General features: G+C 48.0%; 1 protein-coding gene and 4 non-coding genes across 5 annotated transcripts; 2 read left to right on the top strand and 3 right to left on the bottom strand.

Annotated features, from left to right (window-relative positions):
- Positions 1–731: 731 nt before the first annotated feature.
- TRNAG-UCC lies at positions 732–803 on the top strand. The gene has a single exon. It is a non-coding gene; the product is annotated as a tRNA-Gly (tRNA).
- A 7,913-nt stretch (positions 804–8,716) lies between these two features.
- DDX5 (DEAD-box helicase 5) lies at positions 8,717–21,840 on the bottom strand. Its single transcript, XM_040331088.1, has 13 exons — positions 21,711–21,840; positions 17,100–17,265; positions 16,111–16,207; positions 15,879–16,012; positions 15,657–15,722; positions 14,691–14,832; positions 14,442–14,602; positions 14,187–14,359; positions 13,966–14,076; positions 13,737–13,798; positions 11,838–11,897; positions 10,537–10,758; positions 8,717–9,413 (listed from the first exon to the last, which is right to left on the bottom strand). The coding sequence occupies exons 1-13, from the start codon at positions 21,737–21,739 to the stop codon at positions 9,031–9,033; spliced, it is 1,806 nt and encodes a 601-aa protein (XP_040187022.1). The 5' UTR covers positions 21,740–21,840; the 3' UTR covers positions 8,717–9,030.
- LOC120919697 lies at positions 9,737–9,870 on the bottom strand. The gene has a single exon (XR_005744631.1). It is a non-coding gene; the product is annotated as a small nucleolar RNA SNORA21 (small nucleolar RNA).
- LOC120919696 lies at positions 12,886–13,019 on the bottom strand. The gene has a single exon (XR_005744630.1). It is a non-coding gene; the product is annotated as a small nucleolar RNA SNORA21 (small nucleolar RNA).
- An 830-nt stretch (positions 21,841–22,670) lies between the features above and the next one.
- Positions 22,671–22,937, top strand: LOC120919744. Its single transcript, XR_005744673.1, has one exon.
- Positions 22,938–26,738: the final 3,801 nt, after the last annotated feature.

Raw genomic sequence — 26,738 nt, 5'->3', positions numbered from 1 at the left:
GCTTCTGAATCACCAACTATCAATGTAAATGGGAAAAAAGACGATTGTCTGTTACTAAAAGAAGACTCAACAAAATCTGTGAATCTGTACCCTGTGTGGGGGCTGCGTAAACCCCAAAAAGGACATCCATGTGGGTGCAGTTGTGCGGACGCACCCTGGGTTGCGTTCGGGGCCGTGCACCGGCACCCACACAGATGTCACATTGGGTAAAGTCACCGCACCCCAGTTAACAGCAATGGGACTGCCTACACGGGATGCTGGGAACACCTGTGCATCCCCATTCCGGTAAGCATGGCCCTCCCTTGGGGTACGGATTAATACCCCCCCCCCCCCCCCGTGTGTGAATGAGGCCTAAGGGTGAATGGAATATTTAGCTCCATTGTGTTGCTAATTTGGGGGACCACTGTACCCCTCTTTATTGTTATTTAGGTGTGTTTTATTATAGGAGTGTTATAGATTGTAGTTTAGGATAAGTTTGGATTTCTTCTGAAGGCACTTTGAGTGGACATAAGTGATTTACCCCGCTCAGCGGGGGCGGACCTTAGAGAACAGAGGCCGCATATGGGCAGCACAGAGGCTTAGGGCTTAGCCTTGCAGCACTGGGGTCCTTGTTTCAGATTCTGACCAGGACACTATCTGCATGGAGTTTGCATGTTCTCCCTGTGCTTGCGTGGGTTTCCTCCGGGTACTCCGGTTTCCTCCCACAACACTACAAAAACATGCTACCTTTTGCGTTGGTGGTGCAGTGGTGAGCATAGCTGCCTTCCAAGCAGATGACCCGGGTTCGATTCCCGGCCAACGCCATCTCCAATACTTGTAGTCCTCAGAGAGAAAAGTGCTATACAAGGTGAATGCTGAGTATATATTAGCGGTGGAATAAAGAGAGAACGTGTGGAATGTATGAGGAAGAAAACGTTCCCCCAGAATCTATAGGAGAACCCAGCAACTGATCACACCTAGGCGTTCCGGATCGTGGGCGGAATTATATTACACCCATACTCCCCCCCCAGCAGGTATATTACACCCATACTACCCCCAGCAGGTATATTACACCCATACTCCCCCCCAGCAGGTATATTACACCCATACTCCCCCCCCCCCCAGCAGGAATATTACACCAATACTCCCCCCCAGCAGGAATATTACACCCATACTCCCCCCAGCAGGTATATTACACCCATACTCCCCCCAGCAGGTATATTACACCCATACTCCCCCCCAGCAGGTATATTACACCCATACTCCCCCCCCCCCCCAGCAGGAATATTACACCAATACTCCCCACCAGCAGGAATATTACACCCATACTCCCCCCCCAGCAGGTATATTACACCCATACTACCCCCAGCAGGTATATTACACCCATACTCCCCCCCCAGCAGGTATATTACACCCATACTCCCCCCCAGCAGGTATATTACACCCATACTCCCCCCCCCCCGGCAGGAATATTACACCAATACTCCCCCCCCAGCAGGTATATTACACCCATACTCCCCCCCCCCCAGCAGGTATATTACACCCATACTCCCCCCCAGCAGGTATATTACACCCATACTCCCCCCCCCCCCAGCAGGAATATTACACCAATACTCCCCCCCAGCAGGAATATTACACCCATACTCCCCCCAGCAGGTATATTACACCCATACTCCCCCCAGCAGGTATATTACACCCATACTCCCCCCCCAGCAGGTATATTTCACCCATACTCCCCCCCAGCAGGTATATTACACCCATACTCCCCCCCAGCAGGTATATTACACCCATAGTCCCCCCAGCAGGTATATTTCACCCATACTCCCCCCCCCAGCAGGTATATTTCACCCATACTCCCCCCCCAGCAGGTATATTACACCCATACTCCCCCCCAGCAGGAATATTACACCCATACTCCCCCCAGCAGGTATATTACACCCATACTCCCCCCCCCAGCAAGAATATTACACCCATACTCCCCCCCCAGCAAGAATATTACACCCATACTCCCCCCCCCAGCAAGAATATTACACCCATACTCCCCCCCAGCAGGAATAATACACCCACACTCCCCCCAGCAGGAATATTACACCCACACTCCCCCCAGCAGGAATATTACACCCATACTCCCCCCAGCAGGTATATTACACCAATACTCCCCCCCAGCAGGTATATTACACCCATACCCCCCCCCCCAGCAGGTATATTACACCCATACTCCCCCCCCCAGCAGGTATATTACACCCATACTCCCCCCCCCAGCAGGTATATTTCACCCATACTCCCCCCCCCCCCAGCAGGTATATTTCACCCATACTCCCCCCCAGCAGGTATATTTCACCCATACTCCCCTCCCCAGCAGGTATATTTCACCCATACTCCCCCCCAGCAGGTATATTTCACCCATACTCCCCCCCAGCAGGTATATTACACCCATACTCCCCCCAGCAGGAATATTACACCCATACTCCCCCCCAGCAAGAATATTACACCCGTACTCCCCCCAGCAGGTATATTACACCCATACCCCCCCCCCCCCAGCAAGAATATTACACCCATACTCCCCCCCCCAGCAAGAATATTACACCCATACTCCCCCCCAGCAGGTATATTACACCCATACTCCCCCCCCAGCAGGTATATTACACCCATACTCCCCCCCCCAGCAGGTATATTACACCCATACTCCCCCCCAGCAGGAATATTACACCCATACTCCCCCCCAGCAGGAATATTACACCCATACCCCCCCAGCAGGAATATTACACCCATACTCCCCCCCCAGCAGGAATATTACACCCATACTCCCCCCCAGCAGGTATATTACACCCATACTCCCCCCCCCAGCAAGAATATTACACCCATACTCCCCCCCCAGCAAGAATATTACACCCATACTCCCCCCCCCAGCAAGAATATTACACCCATACTCCCCCCCCCAGCAAGAATATTACACCCATACTCCCCCCCAGCAGGTATATTACACCCATACTCCCCCCCCAGCAAGAATATTACACCCATACTCCCCCCCCCAGCAGGAATATTACACCCATACTCCCCCCCAGCAGGTATATTACACCCATACTCCCCCCCAGCAGGAATATTACACCCGTACTCCCCCCAGCAGGTATATTACACCCATACTCCCCCCCCCAGCAAGAATATTACACCCATACTCCCCCCCCAGCAGGTATATCACACCCATACTCCCCCCCCCCCAGCAAGAATATTACACCCATACTCCCCCCCAGCAGGTATATTACACCCATACTCCCCCCCCCCCAGCAAGAATATTACACCCATACTCCCCCCCAGCAGGTATATTACACCCATACTCCCCCCCCAGCAGGAATATTACACCCATACTCCCCCCCCAGCAGGTATATTACACCCATACTCCCCCCAGCAGGAATATTACACCCATACTCCCCCCCAGCAGGAATATTACACCCATACTCCCCCTCAGCAGGTATATTACACCCATACTCCCCCCCAGCAGGAATATTACACCCATACTCCCCCCCCCCCCAGCAGGTATATTACACCCATACTCCCCCCCAGCAGGAATATTACACCCATACTCCCCCCCAGCAGGTATATTACACCCATACTCCCCCCAGCAGGAATATTACACCCATACTCCCCCCCAGCAGGTATATTACACCCATACTCCCCCCCAGCAGGAATATTACACCCATACTCCCCCCCCCCAGCAGGTATATTACACCCATACTCCCCCCCAGCAGGAATATTACACCCATACTCCCCCCCCAGCAGGAATATTACACCCATACTCCCCCCCCAGCAGGAATATTACACCCATACTCCCCCCCCAGCAGGTATATTACACCCATACTCCCCCCAGCAGGTATATTACACCCATACTCCCCCCCAGCAGGAATATTACACCCATACTCCCCCCCCCCCAGCAGGTATATTACACCCATACTCCCCCCCCCAGCAGGAATATTACACCCATACTCCCCCCCCCAGCAGGAATATTACACCCATACTCCCCCCCCAGCAGGTATATTACACCCATACTCCCCCCAGCAGGTATATTACACCCATACTCCCCCCAGCAGGAATATTACACCCATACTCCCCCCCAGCAGGTATATTACACCCATACTCCCCCCAGCAGGAATATTACACCCATACCCCCCCCCCCCCCAGCAGGAATATTACACCCATACCCCCCCCCAGCAGGAATATTACACCCATACCCCCCCCCAGCAGGTATATTACACCCATACTCCCCCCCAGCAGGTATATTACACCCATACTCCCCCCCAGCAGGTATATTACACCCATACTCCCCCCCAGCAGGTATATTACACCAATACTCCTTACTTTGTAAGGTTTCCACATCCTGCTTAGCATCGTCCACAAACATTACGTTTTATTTATCCCCAGCCGCTATTTAAGGGGTAGGCAACCCGATCAAAAACCACCCACCATTTTTGTCCACACCTTTATGATATTCATGTCTTTTTGTAAGGTTTCCACACATCCTGCTGTGAAGAGATTGAACGTTATTTATCCCCATCCTCTATTTCAGGGGTAGTCCCATCGCCCACAATTCTCATGCCAAGAAAGCCCTCAAAAATTGTATACGTGCGGCTGCAAGTCTCTTGAATTGCTAGGGAAAGTTCAGCCTTTCCAAAACACACCGAGCTACGTGGTCAACCCCAGCAGCCCTCTGCCCCGATCCATGGGGCTTTTGCGCGTTACTGGGTGAGAAGGTGAAAGATAATTGCAGCAGGGGACATGCACCAGGAGATTTTTTGTAACTGCACCTTCCCCTGCGCCCTTTTAACACCATGCCCTCACAATACCCCCCCAGTGCATCAGCCAGCTGCCGATGCAATCTAACCCAGTGGTCCCCAAACTGCAGCCCTTTGCTTGCCTCTATCCACAACAACGGACACTAATGATGGGGCACTATCCATCCCACTAAAACCGAATGTTTGGCATCTGCGGCTGGTGCATTTTCTAGATACGTGGCATTAGTTTAGTTCTTCCATGAAAATTTGTTGATTCGGAAAGATTTGAATGAAAAAAAAAAAAACCGTTTTTTTTTTTTGGAAAATCCGAAAAGGAGGCATAGCCAAAGCAACGAACATCCAAAAGAATGAATATCAGAGGGAAAGAACGAACAAAAATCTGAAAATTCAAAAGAATAAAAATCTGAAAAATAACAAAAATCAGTAATGATTTAACCACTTCCAGACCTTAGGTGTTTTTCAGATTTGGTGTTTGCAAGACTAAAACAGTTTTTTCTACTAGAAAATTACTTAAAACCCCCAAACATTATATATATATTTTTTCTAACACCCTAGAGAATAAAATGGCGGTCATTGCAATACTTTTTGTCACACTGTATTTGCGCAGCAGTCTTACAAGCGCACTTTTTTTGGAAAAAATTCACTTTTTTGAATTAAAAAATAAGACAATAAATTTGGCCCAATTTTTTTATATATTGTGAAAGATAATGTTACGCAGAGTAAAATGATACCCAACATGTCACGCTTTAAAATTGCGCCCGCTCGTGGCATGGCGTCAAACTTTTACCCTTAAAAATCTAGATAGGCGACGTTTAAAAAATTCTATAAGTTGCATTTTTTGAGCTACAGGGTAGCTCTAGGGCTATAATTATTGCTCTCGCTCTAACGATCGCGGCGATACCTCACTTGTGTGATTTGAACACCGTTTTCATATGCGGGCGCTACTCGCGTATGCGTTCGCTTCTGCGCGTGAGCTCGTCAGGACGGGGCGCTTTAAAAAAAATTTTTTTTTTTGTTTTCTTATTTAATTTTATTGATTTTATTATTTTTTACACTAAAATATAAAAAAAAAAAAAATGATCACTTTTATTCCTATTACAAGGAATGTAAACATCCCTTGTAATAGAAAAAAGCATGACAGGTCCTCTTAAATATGAGATCTGGGGGGTCAAAAAGACCTCAGATCTCATATTTAGGCTTAAATGCAAAAAAAAAAAAAGGAAAATTTGTCATTTAAGAAAATGACAGAAAAAAAAATTGTCTCTTTAAGAGGCTGGGCGGGACTGACGTTTTGACGTCACTTCCGCCCAGCAGAGCTATGAGGACGGGTGGGGGCCATCTTCCCCTCACTCAAGTCCTCACTCTCCAGCATCGGATCTCCTCCGCCGCTACCGACGGCTCCGGTAAGCGGCGGAGGGCGCGGAAAAGCGGCGGGAGGCCTCTCCCGCCACCGATAACGGCGATCTCGCGGCGAATCCGCCGTTATCGTTTACACGGCCGCCCGCTGAAAACATGGATATCTCAGTTGTGGCAGCAGCTGCTGCCGTTACTGAGATATCCATGTTTAAAAAGACGTACATTTACAATACGCGGGTCCTTAAGTGGTTAATAATTAAATTAAAGGTATAGGAATTCCTTTCAAATTTGGTTGTTAGTGTATGTAATGAATACAAATTTATCCGAAATAACTGGAACATAACAAAATAAAAATTTGCTATGATAAATTCTCAACGTTCATCAACAGCCAAATTTAAAAAGGAAATTTCAATACCTATAATTTAAGTCATTTGATTTTTTACAAATCAAGAAACGAATATGGCATCTAAACGAATGGAATTTAACATTTTTTTTTAAATAAAACGAATTATAATCATAACAAATGACCCGGAAATCAAAAAAAAAAAAAAAAAAAAATTGGTAGTGCCCATTTTATAATGCCACTGGCTTTATTCCAGCCCTCCTAAACTCTGGACAATAAACTGGCCCTTTATTTAGAAAGTTGAGGCCCCTGATATAACCGATTGTGGCCGAACTGAATCCATAAATGTTGTTCTTATAACCAATATGGTTCTAATCGCCTCCCTGGAGTAGTGTTAATATTAACACTACTCCAGGGAGGTGATTAGAATCGTATTTGTTGCTGGGGGGCCCCCCCATTTTAAAATGTTCCCAAAAATGTTGCTTTTTATATACTGTCACTCATCTGGGGCACAGACTTACAGTATGTAAATTACATTTTAATTTAGTTCTCTTTACATTCAATAGTAATTGCCTGTAAAAAAAAAAAAAAAAAAAAATTTAATGATTACAATTTAGATTACATACATGGTGAATGTAAACTAAATTTTTTTTTTTTACAGGCAAAAATTACTCCAATATAAAGAAAAGAGTAATTAAAAATGTAGTTATACCGTCACCAGTCAGTCCCCCAGATGAGTGACAGGATGTAAAACCAAAGTAACATTTTCAAATCAACTTGCCATGTTTCCTAAAGTTTCAAAATTAGAAAGGTTTTCAGTGATCCAAATGACATCATTGATTTTTGAAATTTCACCTCTAAAGGGGGGGTTGTAAAGGTACAATTTTTTCTCCTAAATAGCTTCCTTTACATTCGCAAATCTCATCCAAGAATTTTCATACGACTTTTGCCCCATTGGTGGGGCTGCGGCAATCAAACATGTTAAATTTTTTGAGAAAATGAACGATTTTCTAATCCATGAAGGAAAAAAAATCACGTAATGTAAAAGAAAATGCGCATGGTGCAAGAAAAGATTCCCGGCCACAAATTTTCTTAAAGGGGGGTTGTAAAGGTACAATTTCCCTAAATAGCTTCCTTTACCTTAGTGCAGTCCTCCTTCACTTACCTCATCCTTCCATTTTGCTTTTAAATGTCCTTATTTCTTCTGAGAAATCCTCACTTCCTGTTCTGTCTGTAACTCCACACCGTAATGCAAGGCTTTCTCTCTGGTGTGGAGTGTTGTGCTCGCCCCCCTCCCTTGGACTACAGGAGAGTCAGGACGCCCTTTACGTTGCAGATAAAGGAGCGGTGTTCGAGAGCATCCCGACTCTCCTGTAGTGTAAGGGAGGGGGCAAGCACGACACTCCACACCAGGGAGAAAGCCTCGCATTACTGTGTGGAGTTACAGACAGAAGAACAGGAAGTGAGGATTTCAGAAGAAATAAGGCCTTTTTTAAAGCAAAATGGAAGGATGAGGTAAGTGGACAACTGCACTAAGGTAAAGGAAGATATTTAGAGAAAATAAAATAAAAACTGTACCTTTACAACCTTAAAAATTTGTGGCCGGAATCTTTTCTTGCACCATGCGCATTTTCTTCTATTACATTTCTCGCACGATTCTCCCTTCATGGATTCGAAAATCGTTAATTCTCAAATTTTAACAAGTTTGATTTAAGTTGATTGCCGCAGCCCCACCAATGGTGCGAAATTCGTACGAAAATTCTTGGATAAGATTTGCGAATGAAATTTTTCAAATTGTGTATGGCCGGCATTAGTCTACTTTTGTAAAAACGAGATCAGCCGTCAGTACATCGGGATCGATGGATTTTCAGATACACACCATAGCTTGTAGATTGAAAATCACATGTTACAACATATTGCCGATCTTAAAGAAAACCGTGGTGGTAAATACTGCTAGACTAAGGCTCTGTGTGAAAACACATACCCAGTAAACTCTTTACAGGGAAGTCTTCCAGAGAAGCATCTGACACAAGAGCTGGCCTGGCAGACTGAGAAAATGGTGTCATTTGGGTACAGCGTTGCATGACTGTGCAATTGCTAAAGTGTGACGGCACTGAAAGATGAAAATTGGCCTGGGCCAGAAGAGGGTGAAAGTGTCAGGTATTGAAGGGGTTAAATGAGCTTCATTAGAATTCCTAATCCAATGTTGTGTCCCACCCCTCCCCCAATGAAAACGCATACAAGGCAGAGAATGAGTTAAATGATCTTTATTGAAGGCCATGCACTGCCCCCATTACAGTACTGGAAATCACTGTACAATAGACTTTTGAAACACTGGCTGCATTTTCTAGTACAAAAAAAAACTAAAAACATCTTCCGGAATGTCGAGAAAAACAGTCAAACTTAAATAGTGAAAAAAAAAAAGTGCACTACAGTCGCTGCCACGCAGCGGACATTAACTCTCTCCTGTAGAGACTTTTAAATAGCTATCCTGTTCCTTTTTAAACACAATATAAAGAGCAAACATGAGAAAATAAAATTAAAGACACTAAACTGTGCGTTCTTTTATTGTGTGTAGGCTGCCGGCACAGGATAACCTATCAGGGCAGGAGTTGTTGTGGGGGCAGCGGCGATTGGGTAGGCTGTGTATGCTTGTTGTGCGATCCCGCCGTTAGGTACGGGTGCGGTGTATTGTTGTCCGGCATTGTAGCTCTGGTAGGAGCCGTTCTGTGCGCCTCCCCGATACCCTCCTTGGTTGCCTTGCATTCCGTAGCCGTTGCTGTAGGAGTTACTGTTTCCGTATGAACCCCCACCAAATCCGTTCTGGGGCTTGTTTCCAAAGTCTCTCTTAGCACCAAACCCTCTGTTATCCCGGTCCCACCCGCCCCGCTTGCCTGAAGAGAACCTGTCACGACGGTCGTTAAATCCTCCGCGGCCTCTGAAGCGTCCTGCGTGTGGGATAAAACAAACGTTTTAGTGAGACAGCAACATTAAAAAAAAAGTTTACATAGGGGGCACCAATTTTATTTTAGAGTGCTTGCAGAGTGTTGTGTGTATATAAATGGAGTAGAAGCCCATTGGCAGTGCCTTGGCCACTAGAGGGCAGATGGGCACGGCAATGACTTGGCACTAAACCAGGCAACTTCCTGTTGTGTGGGTTTATAATAGGAAGTTGGCTATGTAGAAAGATATTCAATGTACCACGTCCTACTAGAAGTTTTTTGTATTGCAAGTCTACAACTAGACTGCCACAGCTCAATACCGAGCTAGAAAATGTCACACCACCGATTGAAGCAGTACGGCACATGTTGCCAACCCTTCACCCAAAAGCAGTGTATTCATCTCCTCTTCCTCGACAACTCAGAGTGTCACTACACAGACACAACAAGTGCTTTTTAGAAGAGGTGGTGCTGCTACTCCAAAACAGGGATGTGAACAAAACAGATTCCTGTTCCAACAGGGGAGGAGAGATCTGCTGTTCCTACTGATCAGGAACAGCACCTCTAAGGGGTTAAATGTGTTCCCTCAAGATCACCCTTTAGTGTTAACCTTCCCTTACAGACATTTGTAGTCAGTGCATTTTATAGAACAGACAGCTGTATAAATGTCAAGGGTCACAAAAAATTGTGCGATCAGTCCGCTGCAATGTTGCAGCCCCGCTAAAAATAGCAGATCTGGCATTACTAGTAATAAAGCCACAAATCTATCCCATTTTGTAGATGCTACAATTTTTGCGCAAACCAATAGGCATATTGCAATTTACCAAAAATATGAAGACTACATATTGGCCTAAACTGATCAATTTAAAAATTTTGGGATATTATAGCAAAGGAAAATCTTGAAATTACTGCTTAAAGTGTAAAAAAAAAAAAAAAAAAGCAGAGGGGGATCAAATACCAAAGTTTTATTTGTGGGGAAAGAATAAAAGTGTACAGCATCACAATTCAAGTCAAACGCAGTGCCATATTGCTATAAAGTTGCCTGGTCATTAAGGGGGTAAATCCTTCCGGGACTGAAGTGGTTAAGGCCAGGTCCGATTATCTTTCATGCTGTATCTCAGATGACGCTTACCTCCTCTGTCTTCAAACATTGAGAGAAGCTTGGGATTGATTGTCTGGTTGGCCTCCCTCAGCACGGAGATCAAGTCGTTGACTTGTTTGGCGTTGTTGGGCGTGAAGAAGGTGTAGGCGGTGCCTGTGTTGGTGCTGCGGGCCGTACGGCCGATACGGTGGATGTAATCCTCGGAGGAGTTTGGATAGTCGTAGTTGATGACAAATTTAACGTCTTCCACATCTGTAAATTGTTGTAGCGTGGCAAGCAGGAAAGGCAGATAAAGATTTGCACACCACCACAACCAGACCAAAAAGACAAGTTAGAGAGGGGAGCCCAATCATGAGGGCAAGGCCTGAAAGAAGAGACGTTAGAAGCACCACATCTAAACAAACACTTTATATTATGGACTAGTCTGCACCATAACCAGCTTACCGGGACGCAGTCCCCACCGTCTCCCTACTCTATGACATCTTTAGCTTCTCCGCAGTAAGGCTCCAGCCTCCTCATGTGCACCAGACGAGGACCGTCCTGAGAATTGCCCGCGGTCCTCACACACTCATTAGAAGCTCACATTGGCGAACCACTGCTTTGTTTCGTCTTGCCAAGACCCCCTTACAACCACCGTCTCCCCATCTCTAAGCACGGGGAACTCACCGGTTGTCAGCAGGCTATTATATCAAACATGTCATCTAGGCAAGAGATTCCAAGAAGCCAACGTGTGTCCCCCTCGGGCTGGTCTCGACATGACGACTACGGTACAGGTGAGGGAGGATCGTGAAAGATATTGAAGAGGCGAGAAAGAGTGCTGCTCCGCCTGCCCACTCTATAGTCATGTGCCAGTACTCACCCACCAATCATTTCAACTACAAAAGGCTTAAGAAAAAAATAAAAGCTGCCACTCTCCCGAGACAGGTCCTCACTGAAACTCTCCATGGGCGTCAAAGAGTGACAGTGCTGTACAGTTGAGTGGCATGCAATGCATGGGAGCCCAGAGCAAGGGATGAAAAATCACTTCTCGTTTGGTTTGTTTTTTTTAGAGTAGAGTCTTAAAAAAAAATAATAAGTCTCTGCCTTTTGAAGACTACTGGCACACGAAAACTCAGCTTTCCACCTCTCTACCCGACTGGCAGACCAGCCGATTTTCCACTAGTCCTCCGTCCCCCTCGAGTCCTCCAAATGTCATGCCTAGGCCAGGCCTCAAAGACCGCACCTTTGTGAAAAAAAAAACTAAGAAGATTGCAGAGGTTAAAGAAAGCAACAAACTTTCTTTAAATAAAAAAAATATGGTGCAATGCAGACGCGTGGAGGTTCATACTGACCTAGACCGCGGGACGCCACGTCTGTGGCAATGAGGATTGGTGACTTGCCATGCTTGAACTCTGAAATAGAAAAAAAAAAGACACATTGTCAGCATCTAAAGAAATCACATTTCATGAACCAATGATATAATGATCCTGGCTATACTTATTAAACCTGTTCCCGGAGGCACAAGTGGCAGCACATTGAAAACCAAGACCACCGCTTGTTTCTAGTGATCCCCTCCTTTGGAAAACCGCTGTCACAATTTAACCAAAAACCACCCACCCTTGTAATCCAAAGCACCCATAAAAGCAAGTTTTCCCATGGGAGTCAATGAAAAAAAGTGTTCTGCATTGACTTCTATTGCATGCAATACTGCATGTGGCCAGAGGTGGGGTGCCAGAGACTCAAACTTGTACCTTGAATTGCAAGCAATGGCGTTTTTGTGAAAGTTTAGCAATACGCACCATTTGAAAATTCTGACTTGATTTACCAGTGTTGTCCGATAAGATTCAATTCTTGGGTGTGCAGTACTGCATTTGGCCAGAGGTGATGAGACAATACGTTCAAGCGTCTCCAGCGCCCCCCCTGCACCTCTGGCCACATGCAGTACTGCATACAATAGCAGTCACTGGAATGAATTGAGTTTCCATTGATTCCCATGGGAAGCTTGCTATAAGAGTGCTTAGGAGATTTACAAGAGACAGGTGCCGATGCCTACAGCACATGCTCTGTAGTGTTAGAAACAATTGTTCCGTTCTAAAGGTCACACCACAACTGTGGCCAGTCACGAGCTGGAGTTCACAGCCCTGGAAGGAAGCGGGGCTGAAGATGGACGCTCTGCTAGTGGGGACATTGCAGGATTCAGGTAAGGGACACATGGGCTACCATGCGATGAATAGCCCACTATGCTTCACAGGGAAATAAAGTAAAACCCATTAGGGTTTACTTCCTCTTTAATGTTCTGTTTGACCAATAGCGTTGTGACCCGCCTCCACAAAGGGAGAGGCCAAGATATGATTCTATGTTGTCATACATGGTACAAATCTTGGCTAGTTCAGCTGCTGAACATGTCACACCACCGATTGAAGCAGTACGGCACATGTTGCCAACCCTTCACCCAAAAGCAGTGTATTCATCTCCTCTTCCTCGACAACTCAGAGTGTCACCACACAGACACAACAAGTGCTTTTTAGAAGAGGTGGTCCTACTAGAGCTTCTAACGGCCTTCTAAAAATTTCCCACCACCGCTTTCCCTAGACAAGGACAGGCTGAAAGTAAAACAGCCTGCCTCTTGTGATAATCCACCGTCCTCTCCCAGCAGAGACGTTTCCCACCCTGGAAGAAATGGTCAGGTGCCATTCATGCAACAGTCTGTTGCAGGTACTAAGATTTGGCCTGCCCAAGAGGAAGGTAGAAGTATAACCCTGAGGATTGAGGTGGGGTGTGTGTAGAGCAGCTGGGTGTATACAAGATTGCCCCTGCATTAAGGGGAATGACAGCAACTTGAGTTCTGCTCATAAGCTTTTACCATGGGTCCATCCGACTCAATATCCTATACACAAGAGAAGTGGGAAGCATTACACAGGGGATACTTTACACTCCTGACACCATGATCAAGGTTTTTGTGCATAACACATGGTGTTTCTGGCCTTGGAGGTTTATCTACATTATGTAGAGCTGTGGTCTGAGCACAGGGGGGGGGGGGGGCCTCCCCTACTTGGGAGGGTTGTAGGACAACATTGGATGACCATACATTAGTCCTACACTGAAAGTTATGGTGTAACCTTGACCCAAGGACAATGGGACTGGGAAGATTACATTGCTTTAGTTCTTAACTGGGATGTAGTGGATTCTAATGGTTTGCCATCACACAGCAAGTGACATCCAATTGTCGGTTCGACTTAGAACCTACTTACCATTTAATACCCAGTCTCTCTCCTGCTGGCTTTTGTCACCATGTATCCCCATTGCGGGCCACCTGTAATAAGACAAAACAGATCAGCACATTTCCGCCATACAAACGGTTCCCCAGAAACCTCCCAAACTGCCCCATGGAGCCAATATGACCCATTGCACTGACAAGTTCTCACACCAACACCAGGTAATGTATAAAGCTATGCATGTATATAGATAAGCGGCACGTACCCATCTCTGCGTAATCTCCTTGTGAGGTCATCACATCGCCTCTTTGTCTCTACGAACACAATGGTTTTATTTTCCTTTTCACTCATGATTTCCTCCATCAGACGGACAAGCCTGCAGATTCAAATACAAGCGTGCATTAGATAAATTCAGATCCTTCTATAACAGGAAACTGACAGTATGAGGGGGGGGGGGGGGTTTGAGGAGCAGAAGGCGGTACATACTTGTCATCCTTTTCTCCATCGTTGCAGACATCTACAATCTGCAGAATGTTGTGGTTGGCACTCAGCTCCAGGGCACCGATATTAATGTGCACGTAGTCCTTTAAGAAGTCTTCTGCAAGCTGCCTGACTTCTCTGGGCCAGGTGGCACTCCACATAAGGGTCTGTCTGTCAGGCTGGAGGAGAAAGCGATGATTAGAGAAGGACTAAAGCCAAAATAATTATGTGACAGCAAAACATGGCGGTGCCAATACTCACTCTGATCTGATCCACAATCTTCCTGATCTGGGGCTCAAAACCCATATCCAGCATTCTGTCTGCTTCATCGAGTACCAGGTATGTACATCTGTCCAGGTTGGTCTTCCCGGCCTCCAGGAAGTCGATCAGTCGGCCCGGTGTCGCAATGCAAATTTCAACACCTGTTAAAAGAGGACGGGGTCAGTGTCAAGCCATCATACAAGCCAACGAGAGGCAGTTGGGTGTATCCTCATTACCAAGATACCTTACCTCTTTCTAAGTCACGGAGCTGTGGTCCTTTGGGTGCTCCTCCATAAATACAGGTAGACCTTAAACGGCAAGCCCTGCCATACTCTGCTGCTACTTGCTGCACTTGTTGTGCCAGCTCTCGGGTCGGTGCCAGCACCAGGAGCTGTGGAAGAAATTCAGACATTAGACATTGCCAAGATGTTACCAGAGCTTTCCACCAATTAACCTAGCACTAATGATTGAAGGAAATATCAGTTGGGTGCCAGCTGTAATGAAGGGAGATTTGCCATGTGCAAGACATTAAAGTGTTACCAAACCCAGGAGACTGCACTCACTAGATCCCGCACCTCCCCAGGAGACTGCACTCACTAGATCCCACACCTCCCCAGGAGACCGCCACTCACTAGATCACGCACCTCCCCACCTATGTGATGCAATTCCTGCATCATTAAAAAGTGCCAACTGATCTGGGGGGGTGTCATCAACTTTACATACACCCCACAAGATCTGTGAGAACCAGTATGCGATTGAGGCATGTTGCAGAGCTGGCACAGAATCTCATGGTTTCCCACATTGCACCAATATGAACCGGGACCAAGGCAAACAAATGTATATGAAGCACCCATCCAAAAAAATTGGAAGAAAAGGTAACTTATTCAGGCAACTGAGAAATAAATCCAGTCACAAGCCTACAGGGGTCAGATCCCCCCCCAGATGAGGGTTATGTCATCAGCATTTGCCACCATGACTTAGAACATTGATGGTGAACCTTGGGCATCACAGATGTTTTGTAACTACATTTCCCATGATGCTCATGCACTCTGCAGTGTAGTTGATCATTGGAAATGTAGTTCCAAAAAATCTGGGGTGCCGAGGTTCGCCATCACTGACTTAGAACCACCATCTAGCTTTGATGATTTAATTATGGTCAACACCCCCCCGCCCACAGCATAAACCATTGGAAAGACTGAAGCTCTAGGTACTTACAATTGGCCCATCTCCTCTCTGTAGGAATGGTTGGTGATTGATGTGGACGATTCCAGGAAGTAGGTACTGAAAAAGAAAGCCAACTTATAAACATTGTATCCAAAGTTTATAATTTCTTCAGTACATATACAGGAAGCTCATTGTGTACACTGTTCAGCAGGGTGCTGCTTGCACCGACTATACATAGAACAGAACAGCTGCACAATCAGGTTGGAAACTTACCGAAAGTGTTTTTCCAGATCCAGTCATGGCGACGCCAACCATGTCCAGTCCACTCAGGGCAACCGGCCAGCCCTGGCTCTGGATAGGTGTGGGGTCAGTGAAATTCTGGTGCCTAATCACTCCCATGAGGTTATCTGTAGAGGATGAATAAGTGATAAGATTAGTACACACATCAGTGGGTAGTAGAGATAGAGACATTATACACACACAGGGCAGGGTACCATGTCCTTACCAGGGAAGCTTGCTTCATGGAAAGAAAATATAGGCTTGGGGCAGAGGAGGCCTCTGACGGTGATCTCTTTGCTTCTTCTGAATTCTTGAATTTCTTGCTGCAGGATGAAGAGAAATATATTAGAAATCCACAAAGCTGCCAGAACCTGAATATATGACAGAACATAATTCTAGATTCTCCATCCCAGCCACTGTACAGACGTGACACCATGCAGACTGCAGAGCCAGGTTGGTATACAACTGTCAGGACCAGAACCCAAACCCAGGACCTCTGCTGTGCTCAGTAGCTCTTGCTGAACCACCTGAGATACTGGCCAGTTCTCTGCCCAATTCTTAGGGGGAAATATATCATCCCATCTCATTTCTGGAGACCCTCGAACACTTCGTTCCTCCCATGAACACATTCTCTGCACTTCCTGTTTGGCTGGAGAACAGTTTGGCAAACTCCTGCTGCCATCTTTAATAACTGGCTTATTTATCCAACTATGTTTCTGCTTGATACCTACCAGCTACTGGACCCCCCCCCCCCCCCTAGGGTTATCAGACCCTGAGGACCACAACTTGGCACTAACAGGCAGTGAAACCCATCCCCACCATCAGAAACTGAATTGGTGCTTACACCCCACATCACCTGCCAGGGGAATCTCCATTTACCCTGCTGGTCTGAGAGCCTTTCCGCTGCTACAGCCCCTGACCCAGGCCTGAACCCCGAATGACAACTCCTGAACTAAAACAGGAGACTCCACAGCTGGTTATAAAATGGGCCAATGCCAGCTGTGCCTTATGAAGGGCCCTATAGTCCAACTGATGTGTCCTCTGAATAACCATCCCCCCAAATACATCTGACTGGAAGTGGATACCCGCCCCCCACAAATAGCCTTCTGGGCAAGGTTCCTCTATAGGACTTATGGAGCGCAAACATTTCAAGGTCGGTGTTCTGCTCCAAGCAGCGATATGCAAGGGGGGTCCCATCACACCCAGCAGTCTTACCGGTGTGCGCCGAACTAAGTCGGGGTGCTCTTGGTAGAAGTTCTTCTCAAATTTTGGTAATGTCTCCAAATTCCATTTCTTCTTGATGAGCCGCTCACCCGGATTTCCATACTTTCCAGATGACCCACCATTTCTGTTTCCTCCGAATCTGGGTGCTCCTCCAAATCTAAAAAACATAAAAGACCACCGTGTTAGAATACACACCGCCTCTAGGGGGGCACAAGACCCCCATCTATACATTCACTGAGGGGAACAAACTGAACCATGGACAGACACTGGGCAGGTCAGGAAAGGCCACAGAGGGGTGCAATTATGCCCTTAGCTTTCCCAATACTGTACATCAGGGCTGGACAGATTTACTTTGGATCCAGTTAATACGGAACCAGTTTTTTTTAATTAGCTGCCGGCACCTGGAACTGCATGTCTGGGGTGCCAGGCCAATGAAGATTGAAGGTGGGCCGGCAGAGATCAAGGGAAACCTTCATTTAGAATGTCAGGCACATTCTGTCCACCAGAGGACGCCGTTTCCCATGAGAGTGATTTATCCCAGCGTTTCTCAACTCCAGGCCTCAAGTGACCCCCAACAGGTCAAGTTTAAGATCTCCTTCAGAGGAAACAGCTGTGGCAATTCCTCAGGCAGTGGAACTGAGCAAATCACCTGCAAGATGGAAAGCCTGAAAACATGACCTGTTGGGAGTAACATGAGGACTGGAGTTTAGAAACACATTGCTGTCCTGCCTGCAGGCTGTGACCTCCAATACCGAGATCATGAGCTGTACTCCATGAAAGCCCCCCCAGTATTTTTATAACACGTTTCCTGGTTGTCGGGGAAAAAAGCAACTGAGAATTACTGAGAGCTCCACCCCCCCCCCTTATCTCGTAAAGCTCTGTCCTCTTGCTGCATTTAGGAAACATATTAACCCCCCCTCCCCACAGACAAGCAGTAAGTTAGGTAAAAATCCATTAGAAGAGCCCCTCCCCCCAGGTGACAGACTGCAGTACAGCCGCAGATGGAGAAATGATTGCCATGATGCAATGTGTGATGATGTCATGGAGGACGGCTTCTCATAAAGACCCAACCCCTTCCAAGAATAACATCCACACAAAGAACACAATGTCCCCGACTACGAGGAAGAGACCAAGCGGGAGGGGAGCGCAGAACATACGAGGAAGAGACCAAGTGGGAGGGGAGCGCAGAACATACGAGGAAGAGACCAAGCGGGAGGGGAGCGCAGAACATACGAGGAAGAGACCATTACAGGGATACAATATACTGGGGAGGAAGAGACTGTATGGGAGTAGAAAGCACCAGGGACTACAAGGGAGAGACCACAGGAGGGGGTCATATCATATACTGGGGAGTACAAGGAAGAGACCATGCGGGGGGGTCACCCGATTCCATTATATGGTAATGAGAGGACATGCAACCTTCTCCTGTACATCCAATGTGCTCACATTTTTAATCCACATCACACTGACTGCACAGTGTCCTGTCACATCCCGTATACAGACTCCACATTGTCCAATCATCTCACAGATCAGAGTGGAGACCCCGAGTCACACAGGATGCCGCAAGAGAACAGAGACTCCTCCCATCATATGTGACTGTAATTTCCCAGCAGGTGGTGAGTCACACATGACACTTATCACAGGTATGTATTTCCATGACATCACAGAGACCCCCAGATATCACACCGATCAGGGAGACCGCCAATAATCCGCCAGCCCCTCCCCCTGAGAAGGAGAGCCAATCAAGCAGTACAGCCGGATCCAGGATGTTTACATCCCAATCTGTACCGAGACAAACGTCTCCTGATCACCGACACTCTCACACCTGGAGAAGTGATACATTGTATCCGAGGATCTCACTGATACTTCTCATCTCACACCTGGAGGAAAGGATACATTGTATCCGAGGGTCCAATCAGCTTCTATCTCAGTAGAGTGGAGCTTCCCATCCCCCAGATATGATCCTCACACTGCCAGGATGGGGGAGGGGATTATATTTCAGTGACTTCCTGTTCTCAGACCCGGATTGAGATCAGACACCCCCCCCCCCCCCCCGAGTCTACAGGAAAGGGGGAGGGGTTCTCAGCCGAGCACTGCTGCCTGAGCTATGGGCAGATGGATTCCAAGAAATCAAAGCTACATGAATCTGCCCTTATTCAAAATGGCCATCGCATAAAAAAGCTGGGGGGGCATTTGATCTCAAAATAAATCCTGGAGACATGGAAGGACGGAGGAGGGGCAGATACAAAATTAATCCATGTCGGGTTCTCGGGTGCCGTGTAATTCCACTTCATTACAAAGGGAAAGCCAAAATCTGATTGGTTGTACACGGCTGGGCCAATCACAGTGATGTCTCCCCATACAGACACCGGGGGAGATTTATCAGGACTTCCTGTGGATCCAAAACATTCACCACATTATCCCCCGACACCGTACAAGTCGTCTCCTCCACCAATATCACCCCCCCCATACAAGGTGTACATCGCTCTGCATGGGATGTACGGAGCAGATCGCCCCCTGACACCGGTGCAAGTCTCCTTCCTCCACCAATATCACCATACAGAGCACACACCCCCCCATACAAGGTGTACATCGCTCTGCATGGGATGTACGGAGCAGATCGCCCCCCTGACACCGGTGCAAGTCTCCTTCCTCCATATACCCCCTCCGGTGCAAGTAAATAATTTAATAATCGTTGGGGATGAGAAGTGCCCCCTGACACTGGTACAAGTTACCCCTCTGGTAGTATACAATGTGTATATTGGGGGGGGGGGGGGAGTGTAGATAGCCCCCTGACACCGGTGTAAGTTGAACAGATTACACTACTAGAGGAAACTTACACCGGTGTCAGGGGGTGACCCACACCTCCCATCCCCCCTCTATATACAGATTATATACTACTGGAAGGAAACCTGCACCATACATCCCATCCAGAGTCATGTCTTCATTCCTGAAGAGGACGACTTCTACCAGTGTCAGGGGGCGACCTACACCTCCCATCCCTGACTGATATACAGATAATTGTATAATACTGGAGGGGGGCAACCTACACCTCCCCCCATCCCACCAAGATTTCCTTCAGGAGTACACAATATGTACTGGTGGGATGGGGGGTGTAGATCGCCCCCTGACACTGGTACAAGTTGCCCCTCCAGTATTAAACAATTATCTGTATATATCAGTGGGGGATGGGAGGTGTAGGTTGCCCCCGGACACTGGTAGAAGATGTCCTCTTCAGGAATGAATACACGGCTCTGGATGGAATGAACGGAGCAGATTTCCTTCCAGTGGTATATAACCTATATATGGTGGGGGATAGGGGGTGTAGATCACCCCCTGACACCGGTGTAAGTCGCCCCCTCTGGTAGTATTACAATGATCTGTACATAGTGGGGGGAGGGTGTAGATTGCCCCCCTCCAGTATTATACAATGATCTGTATATATAGAGGGGGGGGGATGGGAGGTGTAGGTCACCCCCTGACGCTGGTCTACGTCTCCCCCCCCTCCAGTATTACACAACTATCTCTATTATTGGGGGGGTGGGGGTGTAAGTCGCCCCTCCAGTATTATACAATGATCTCTATTATTGGGGGGTGTAGGTCACCCCCTCCAGTATTATACAATGATCTGTATATAGAGGGGGGATGGGAGGTGTAGGTCGCCCCCTGACACTGGTCTACGTCGCCCCCTCCAGTATTATACAATGATCTGTATATAGAGGGGGGATGGGAGGTGTAGGTTGCCCCCTGACACTGGTCTACGTCGCCCCCTCCAGTATTATACAATGATCTGTATATAGAGGGGGGATGGGAGGTGTAGGTCGCCCCCTGACACTGGTCTACGTCGCCCCCTCCAGTATTATACAATGATCTGTATATAGAGGGGGGATGGGAGGTCTACGTCGCCCCCTCCAGTATTATACAATGATCTGTATATAGAGGGGGGATGGGGGGTCATTTGTTTGCCCCCATAACACACAAAGGCCCCGGATCTCGGCACACAAAGGGTTCTTCTCACCACATGGTGGGGGGACAATAGAAGAAATCACCGGAAGTGGGCTGTTCCCATGGTAACAGGCCGTAGAATGGAAGATTCCCCTCCACACACCCCGATATTACAGAGATCAGACCCCGGTGTCTAGTCCCCGGTCACACCGATCGTCCCCATCCCCCCTCAGACCCGGTACCCCTCCCCCGGTGTTATAAAGAGCTGTGACGCACTTATCGCGGAACACGGGACGCCCCCGGTACATATGCGGTCCCGGGGCCCCTCGTGGGAGGAGAGGAGTGAGCGGCGTGCTCGGGGGGGCCCGCAGAGGAGAAGAGTCCGGGGGCCCCGGGAAGAAGCCGGCCGCCATCTTGTGAGAAGACAAAGAGCCGCCATCTTGTGTGATCGCCTCATGGTGAGGAGAAGCTCCGTCCTCCCCTTCCCCCCCTCACACACATAGCGGGTGTAAACCCGAATATCACCCCGGTGTCAGGCCTCACATCCCGGACTGTCCCCCTCCCGGCTCCCCCAATGATAAGAAAATAAATATAAAATAATAAAAGATATAAAATGGCGCCTTAGAAGGAGGGATGAGGGGCACCCGGAACACTTACCCGCGGCCTCGGTCGTTGAATCCCGGCATGTTCTGCGCTTTGTTCGGTCGGTTACGTGTCTCGGTGTTGCGGAGAGAACGGAGGAGATGTTCGCAGTTCGCCGGCCGGTTATATAGAGAGACCAGAACCGGCTCACCCCCGCCTGATGAGGGCGCGGCGCGTGACGTCAGCAGATCCCTCCGCCCTGCCGGATCTACATGGCCGCCATCTTTAGTGAGGGCAACGCCCACCGCCCCTCCCCTCACCACAGAGCGCCAAATCAGTCTAGATCGTGTAACAGAGCGTCGTGGCGATGTGCGGGGAACGGGGGCGCAGTTTTTAGTGGGGAATTATCTTAGAAAGGGGGTACGCGGGAGGGGGGATGACCACAACAAACATGGCGGCGGGAGAGGCAGAGGCCGTCACGTGGTGGGGCAGAAAATTATGTAAGGGGGCGTGACTAAACCTGACGCAGCACCGCCACCCGACGTCACCAGATCCCTCCACGCTCCGAATCGGAGGGCGGCCATCTTGGCTGAGGGCATGGCGCTCCGCTTTCCCGCCAACAAAACGTGAAATCCCCCGCCTCGGGCGTTTTCTGAGAGACAACGAAGAGGGGAGGGGAAAAGACAGAGACGGTTCTGGAGGGGGGTGTGGGGTCGGGAGGGGTCTGCGTGGGAGAGCTGACCATAACAAAGATGGCGGAAAAGGGGAACGGGACGGAGAGGCGGAGGCAGTCATGTGGTGGGGCGGGGTTAGAAAATGCCGGGAGTATATAAGGAGGACGTGGCGGCCGGTTTCAGAGTTTGGCGAGCCGTGTGAGGATGTGTAGTGTGTGTGGCGGGGGATGGCGGGCCCGGGGGTGTCGTTGGAGGGAGGGTTCTAGGCTTCAGGGGGGGGACTTAAAAATTATCTTTTATTTTGTGCTTTTTAATTTATTTTCTAGGTTTTTATCTTAATTAGAATGACTTTATATGTGGTTCTCGCAGCCCCGGGCCCGGCCTCCTCTGGGGTGTCTCGGTGTGTGTGTGGACGGCTCTTCCAATCCAATTTTACACATTGATCTTATTTGATCCCCCCGTCATGGCTGCCGGCGGCGGGGAAATGATAGGACTCCTCCAACGAGCCCCCACCGGGGACGGTGTGTGTGGAGATGGCAATACAGGCGGTCACGGTGGAAATGATGATTTGATCAGATATACTAGGCCGGGTTTCTGGCCTGTGAGTATATATGCGATTCTGATCCCACTGACCGCCATGTTCCAGCCATTTTTCCATGCTTGCCGGGGCCCTCTTGGTCATATGAGGGGCCCCTATCGCCAGCCAAGTTGTGTTTGAGGTGGCCTACTTTTCAGATTATCTTAGGCGCTTCTATCGCTTTCCAGGTGGTCTATGAAGAGCCATCGCTGTTCAGGTAGTCCGTTGGAGGCTCAAGTTGTGAGGGGGTGTTATCACTTATTGGGTGATCTATTGAGGGTCTTTATTGTCTAGGTGATCTGTGAAGAGCCTTAATACTGTCCAGAACTTCCATTGCTGTTCAGGTAGTCCATTGGAGGCTCCAAGTTGTGAGGGGGTCTTATCACTGATTGGGTGATCCATTGAGGGTCTTTATTGTCTAGGTGATCTGTGAAGAGCCATAATACTGTCCAGAACTTCCATCGCTGTTCAGGTGGTCTGTTGAAGGTTCTTGGCACACTCCACCCAATCAGCTATAAGACTCGTACAAATTGGAGAGTGCCAAGAACCTTCAACAGACCACCTGAACAGCGATGGAAGTTCTGGACAGTATTATGGCTCTTCACAGATCACCTAGACAATAAAGACCCTCAATGGATCACCCAATCAGTGATAAGACCCCCTCACAACTTGGAGCCTCCAATGGACTACCTGAACAGCGATGGAAGATCTGGACAGTATTAGGGGTCTTCACAGATCACCTAGACAATAAAGACCTTCTATAGATCACCCAATCAGCTATAAGACTCATACAACTTGATCTATTGAGGGTCTTTATTGTCTAGGTGATCTGTGAAGATCCTTAATACTGTCCAGATCTTCCATTGCTGTTCGGATGGTCCGTTGGAGGCTCTTGGCGCTCTCCAAGTTGTGTGAGGGGTCTTATCACTGATTGGGTGATCTATTGGGGGTCTTTATTGTCTAGGTGATCTGTGACGATCCCTAATACTGTCCAGATCTTCCATCGCTGTTCAGGTGGTCTGTTGAAGGTTCTTGGCACTCTCCAATTTGTATGAGGAGTCTTATCGCTGGCTGGGTGATCTATTGAGGGTCTTTATTGTCTAGGTCATGGGTCTTCAAACTATGGCCCTCCAGTTCAGGAACTACAATTCCCATCATGCCTAGTCATGTCTGTGAATTTCAGTTTTGCAATGCCTCATGGGATGTGTAGTTCCGCAACAGCTGGAGGACCGTAGTTTGAGGATCCCTGGTCTAGGTGATCTGTGAAGATCCCTAATACTGTCCAGTATCCATCGCTGTTCAGGTGGTCTGTTGAAGGTTCTTGGCCCTCTCCAATTTGTATGAGGAGTCTTATCGCTGGGTTATCTATTGAGGGCGTTTTATTATCTAGACCAGTGATGGTGAACCTCGGCACCTCAGATGTTTTGGAACTACATTTCCCATGATGCTCACATTCTACAGTGGAGTTGAGCATCATGGGAAATGTAGTTCCAAAACATGTGGGGTGCCGAGGTTCACCATCACTGGTCTATGAAATCTGTGAAGAGCCATAATACTGTCCAGATCTTCCACTCTTGGCAAACTCAAAGTTGTCTGGGGGGGCATTTATCACTGATTGGGTTATCTATTGAGGGCCTTTATTGTCTAGGTTGGTGATGGTCAACCATGGCACCTCAGATGTTTTGGAACTACATTTCCCATGATGCTCACACTCTGCAGTGGAGTTGAGCATCACTGGTCTTGGTGATCTGTGAAGAGCCACAATACTGTCCCGATCTTCCATTGCTGTTCGGATGGTCCGTTGGAGGCTCTTGGCACTCTCTGTTGGGGGGGGGGGGGATTATCGCTGATTGGGTGATCTATTGAGGGTCTTTATTGTCTAGGTGATCTGTGAAGATCCCTAATACTGTCCAGATCTTCCATCGCTGTTCGGATGGTCCGTTGAAGGTTCTTGGCACTCTCCAATTTGTATGAGGAGTCTTATCGCATGCTGATCTATTGAGGGCGTTTATTATCTAGACCAGTGATGGGGAACCTTGGCACCTCAGATGTTTTGGAACTACATTTCCCATGATGCTCACGTACTCTGCAGTGGAGTTGAGCATCATGGGACATAGAGTTCTAAAACACCTGGGGTGCCAAGGTTCACCATTCGCTGGTCTATGTGATCTGTGAAGAGCCATAATACTGTCCAGATCTTCCACTCTTGGCACTCCAAGTTGTCTGGGGGGGCGTTTATCACTGATTGGGTTATCTATTGGGGGCCTTTATTGTCTAGGTTGGTGATGGTCAACCTTGGCACCTCAGATGTTTTGGAACTACATTTCCCATGATGCTCACGCACTCTGCAGTGGAGTTGAGCATCATGGGAGATATAGTTCCAACTCACCTGGGGTGCCGAGTTTCCCCATCGCTGGTCTTGGTGATCTGTGAGGAGCCACAATACTGTCCCGATCTTCCATTGCTGTACACGTGGTCTGTTGGAGGCTCTTGAGACTCTCTGTTGGGTGGGGGGGCTTATCGCTGATTGGGTGATCTATTGAGGGCCTGTATTGTCTAGGTTGGTGAACCTTGGCACCTCAGATGTTTTGAAACTACATTTCCTATGATGGTCAACTACACTGCAGAGTGCATGGGCATCATGGGAGATATAGTTCCAAAACATGTGGGGTGCCGATGTTCTCATCACTGGTCTAGGTGATCTGTGAAGAGCCATAATACTGTCCAGATCTTCCATCAATGTTCAGGTGGTCCATTGGAGGCTCTTGGCACGCTCCAAGTTGTGAGGGGTCTCATCACTGATTGGGTGATCTATTGAGGGTCTTTATTGTCTGGGTGATCTGTGAAGATCCTTAATACTGTCCAGATCTTCCATTGCTGTTCGGATGGTCCGTTGGAGGCTCTTGGCGCTCTCCAAGTTGTGTGAGGGGTCTTATCACTGATTGGGTGATCTATTGGGGGTCTTTATTGTCTAGGTGATCTGTGACGATCCCTAATACTGTCCAGATCTTCCATCGCTGTTCAGGTGGTCTGTTGAAGGTTCTTGGCACTCTCCAATTTGTATGAGGAGTCTTATCGCTGGCTGGGTGATCTATTGAGGGTCTTTATTGTCTAGGTCATGGGTCTTCAAACTATGGCCCTCCAGTTCAGGAACTACAATTCCCATCATGCCTAGTCATGTCTGTGAATTTCAGTTTTGCAATGCCTCATGGGATGTGTAGTTCCGCAACAGCTGGAGGACCGTAGTTTGAGGATCCCTGGTCTAGGTGATCTGTGAAGATCCCTAATACTGTCCAGTATCCATCGCTGTTCAGGTGGTCTGTTGAAGGTTCTTGGCCCTCTCCAATTTGTATGAGGAGTCTTATCGCTGGGTTATCTATTGAGGGCGTTTTATTATCTAGACCAGTGATGGTGAACCTCGGCACCTCAGATGTTTTGGAACTACATTTCCCATGATGCTCACATTCTACAGTGGAGTTGAGCATCATGGGAAATGTAGTTCCAAAACATGTGGGGTGCCGAGGTTCACCATCACTGGTCTATGAAATCTGTGAAGAGCCATAATACTGTCCAGATCTTCCACTCTTGGCAAACTCAAAGTTGTCTGGGGGGGCATTTATCACTGATTGGGTTATCTATTGAGGGCCTTTATTGTCTAGGTTGGTGATGGTCAACCATGGCACCTCAGATGTTTTGGAACTACATTTCCCATGATGCTCACACTCTGCAGTGGAGTTGAGCATCACTGGTCTTGGTGATCTGTGAAGAGCCACAATACTGTCCCGATCTTCCATTGCTGTTCGGATGGTCCGTTGGAGGCTCTTGGCACTCTCTGTTGGGGGGGGGGGGATT

Source organism: Rana temporaria, chromosome 12 (assembly GCF_905171775.1).
Source record: "Rana temporaria chromosome 12, aRanTem1.1, whole genome shotgun sequence".
NCBI classification, from domain to species: domain Eukaryota; kingdom Metazoa; phylum Chordata; class Amphibia; order Anura; family Ranidae; genus Rana; species Rana temporaria.
This window is presented reverse-complemented; position numbering and strand designations above follow the sequence as displayed.

Bases quoted from the DNA above. Each gene is read 5' to 3' on its own strand.
- DDX5 (XM_040331088.1), bottom strand. From the start codon at position 21,739: ATGCCGGGATTCAACGACCGAGGCCGCGG. The intron at 16,013-16,110 runs GTAAGGACATGG...CATCCTCTACAG, and splicing joins CCATGAAGCAAGCTTCCCTG to ATAACCTCATGGGAGTGATT. The intron at 13,799-13,965 runs GTACGTGCCGCT...GTCTTATTACAG, and splicing joins AGGAGATTACGCAGAGATGG to GTGGCCCGCAATGGGGATAC.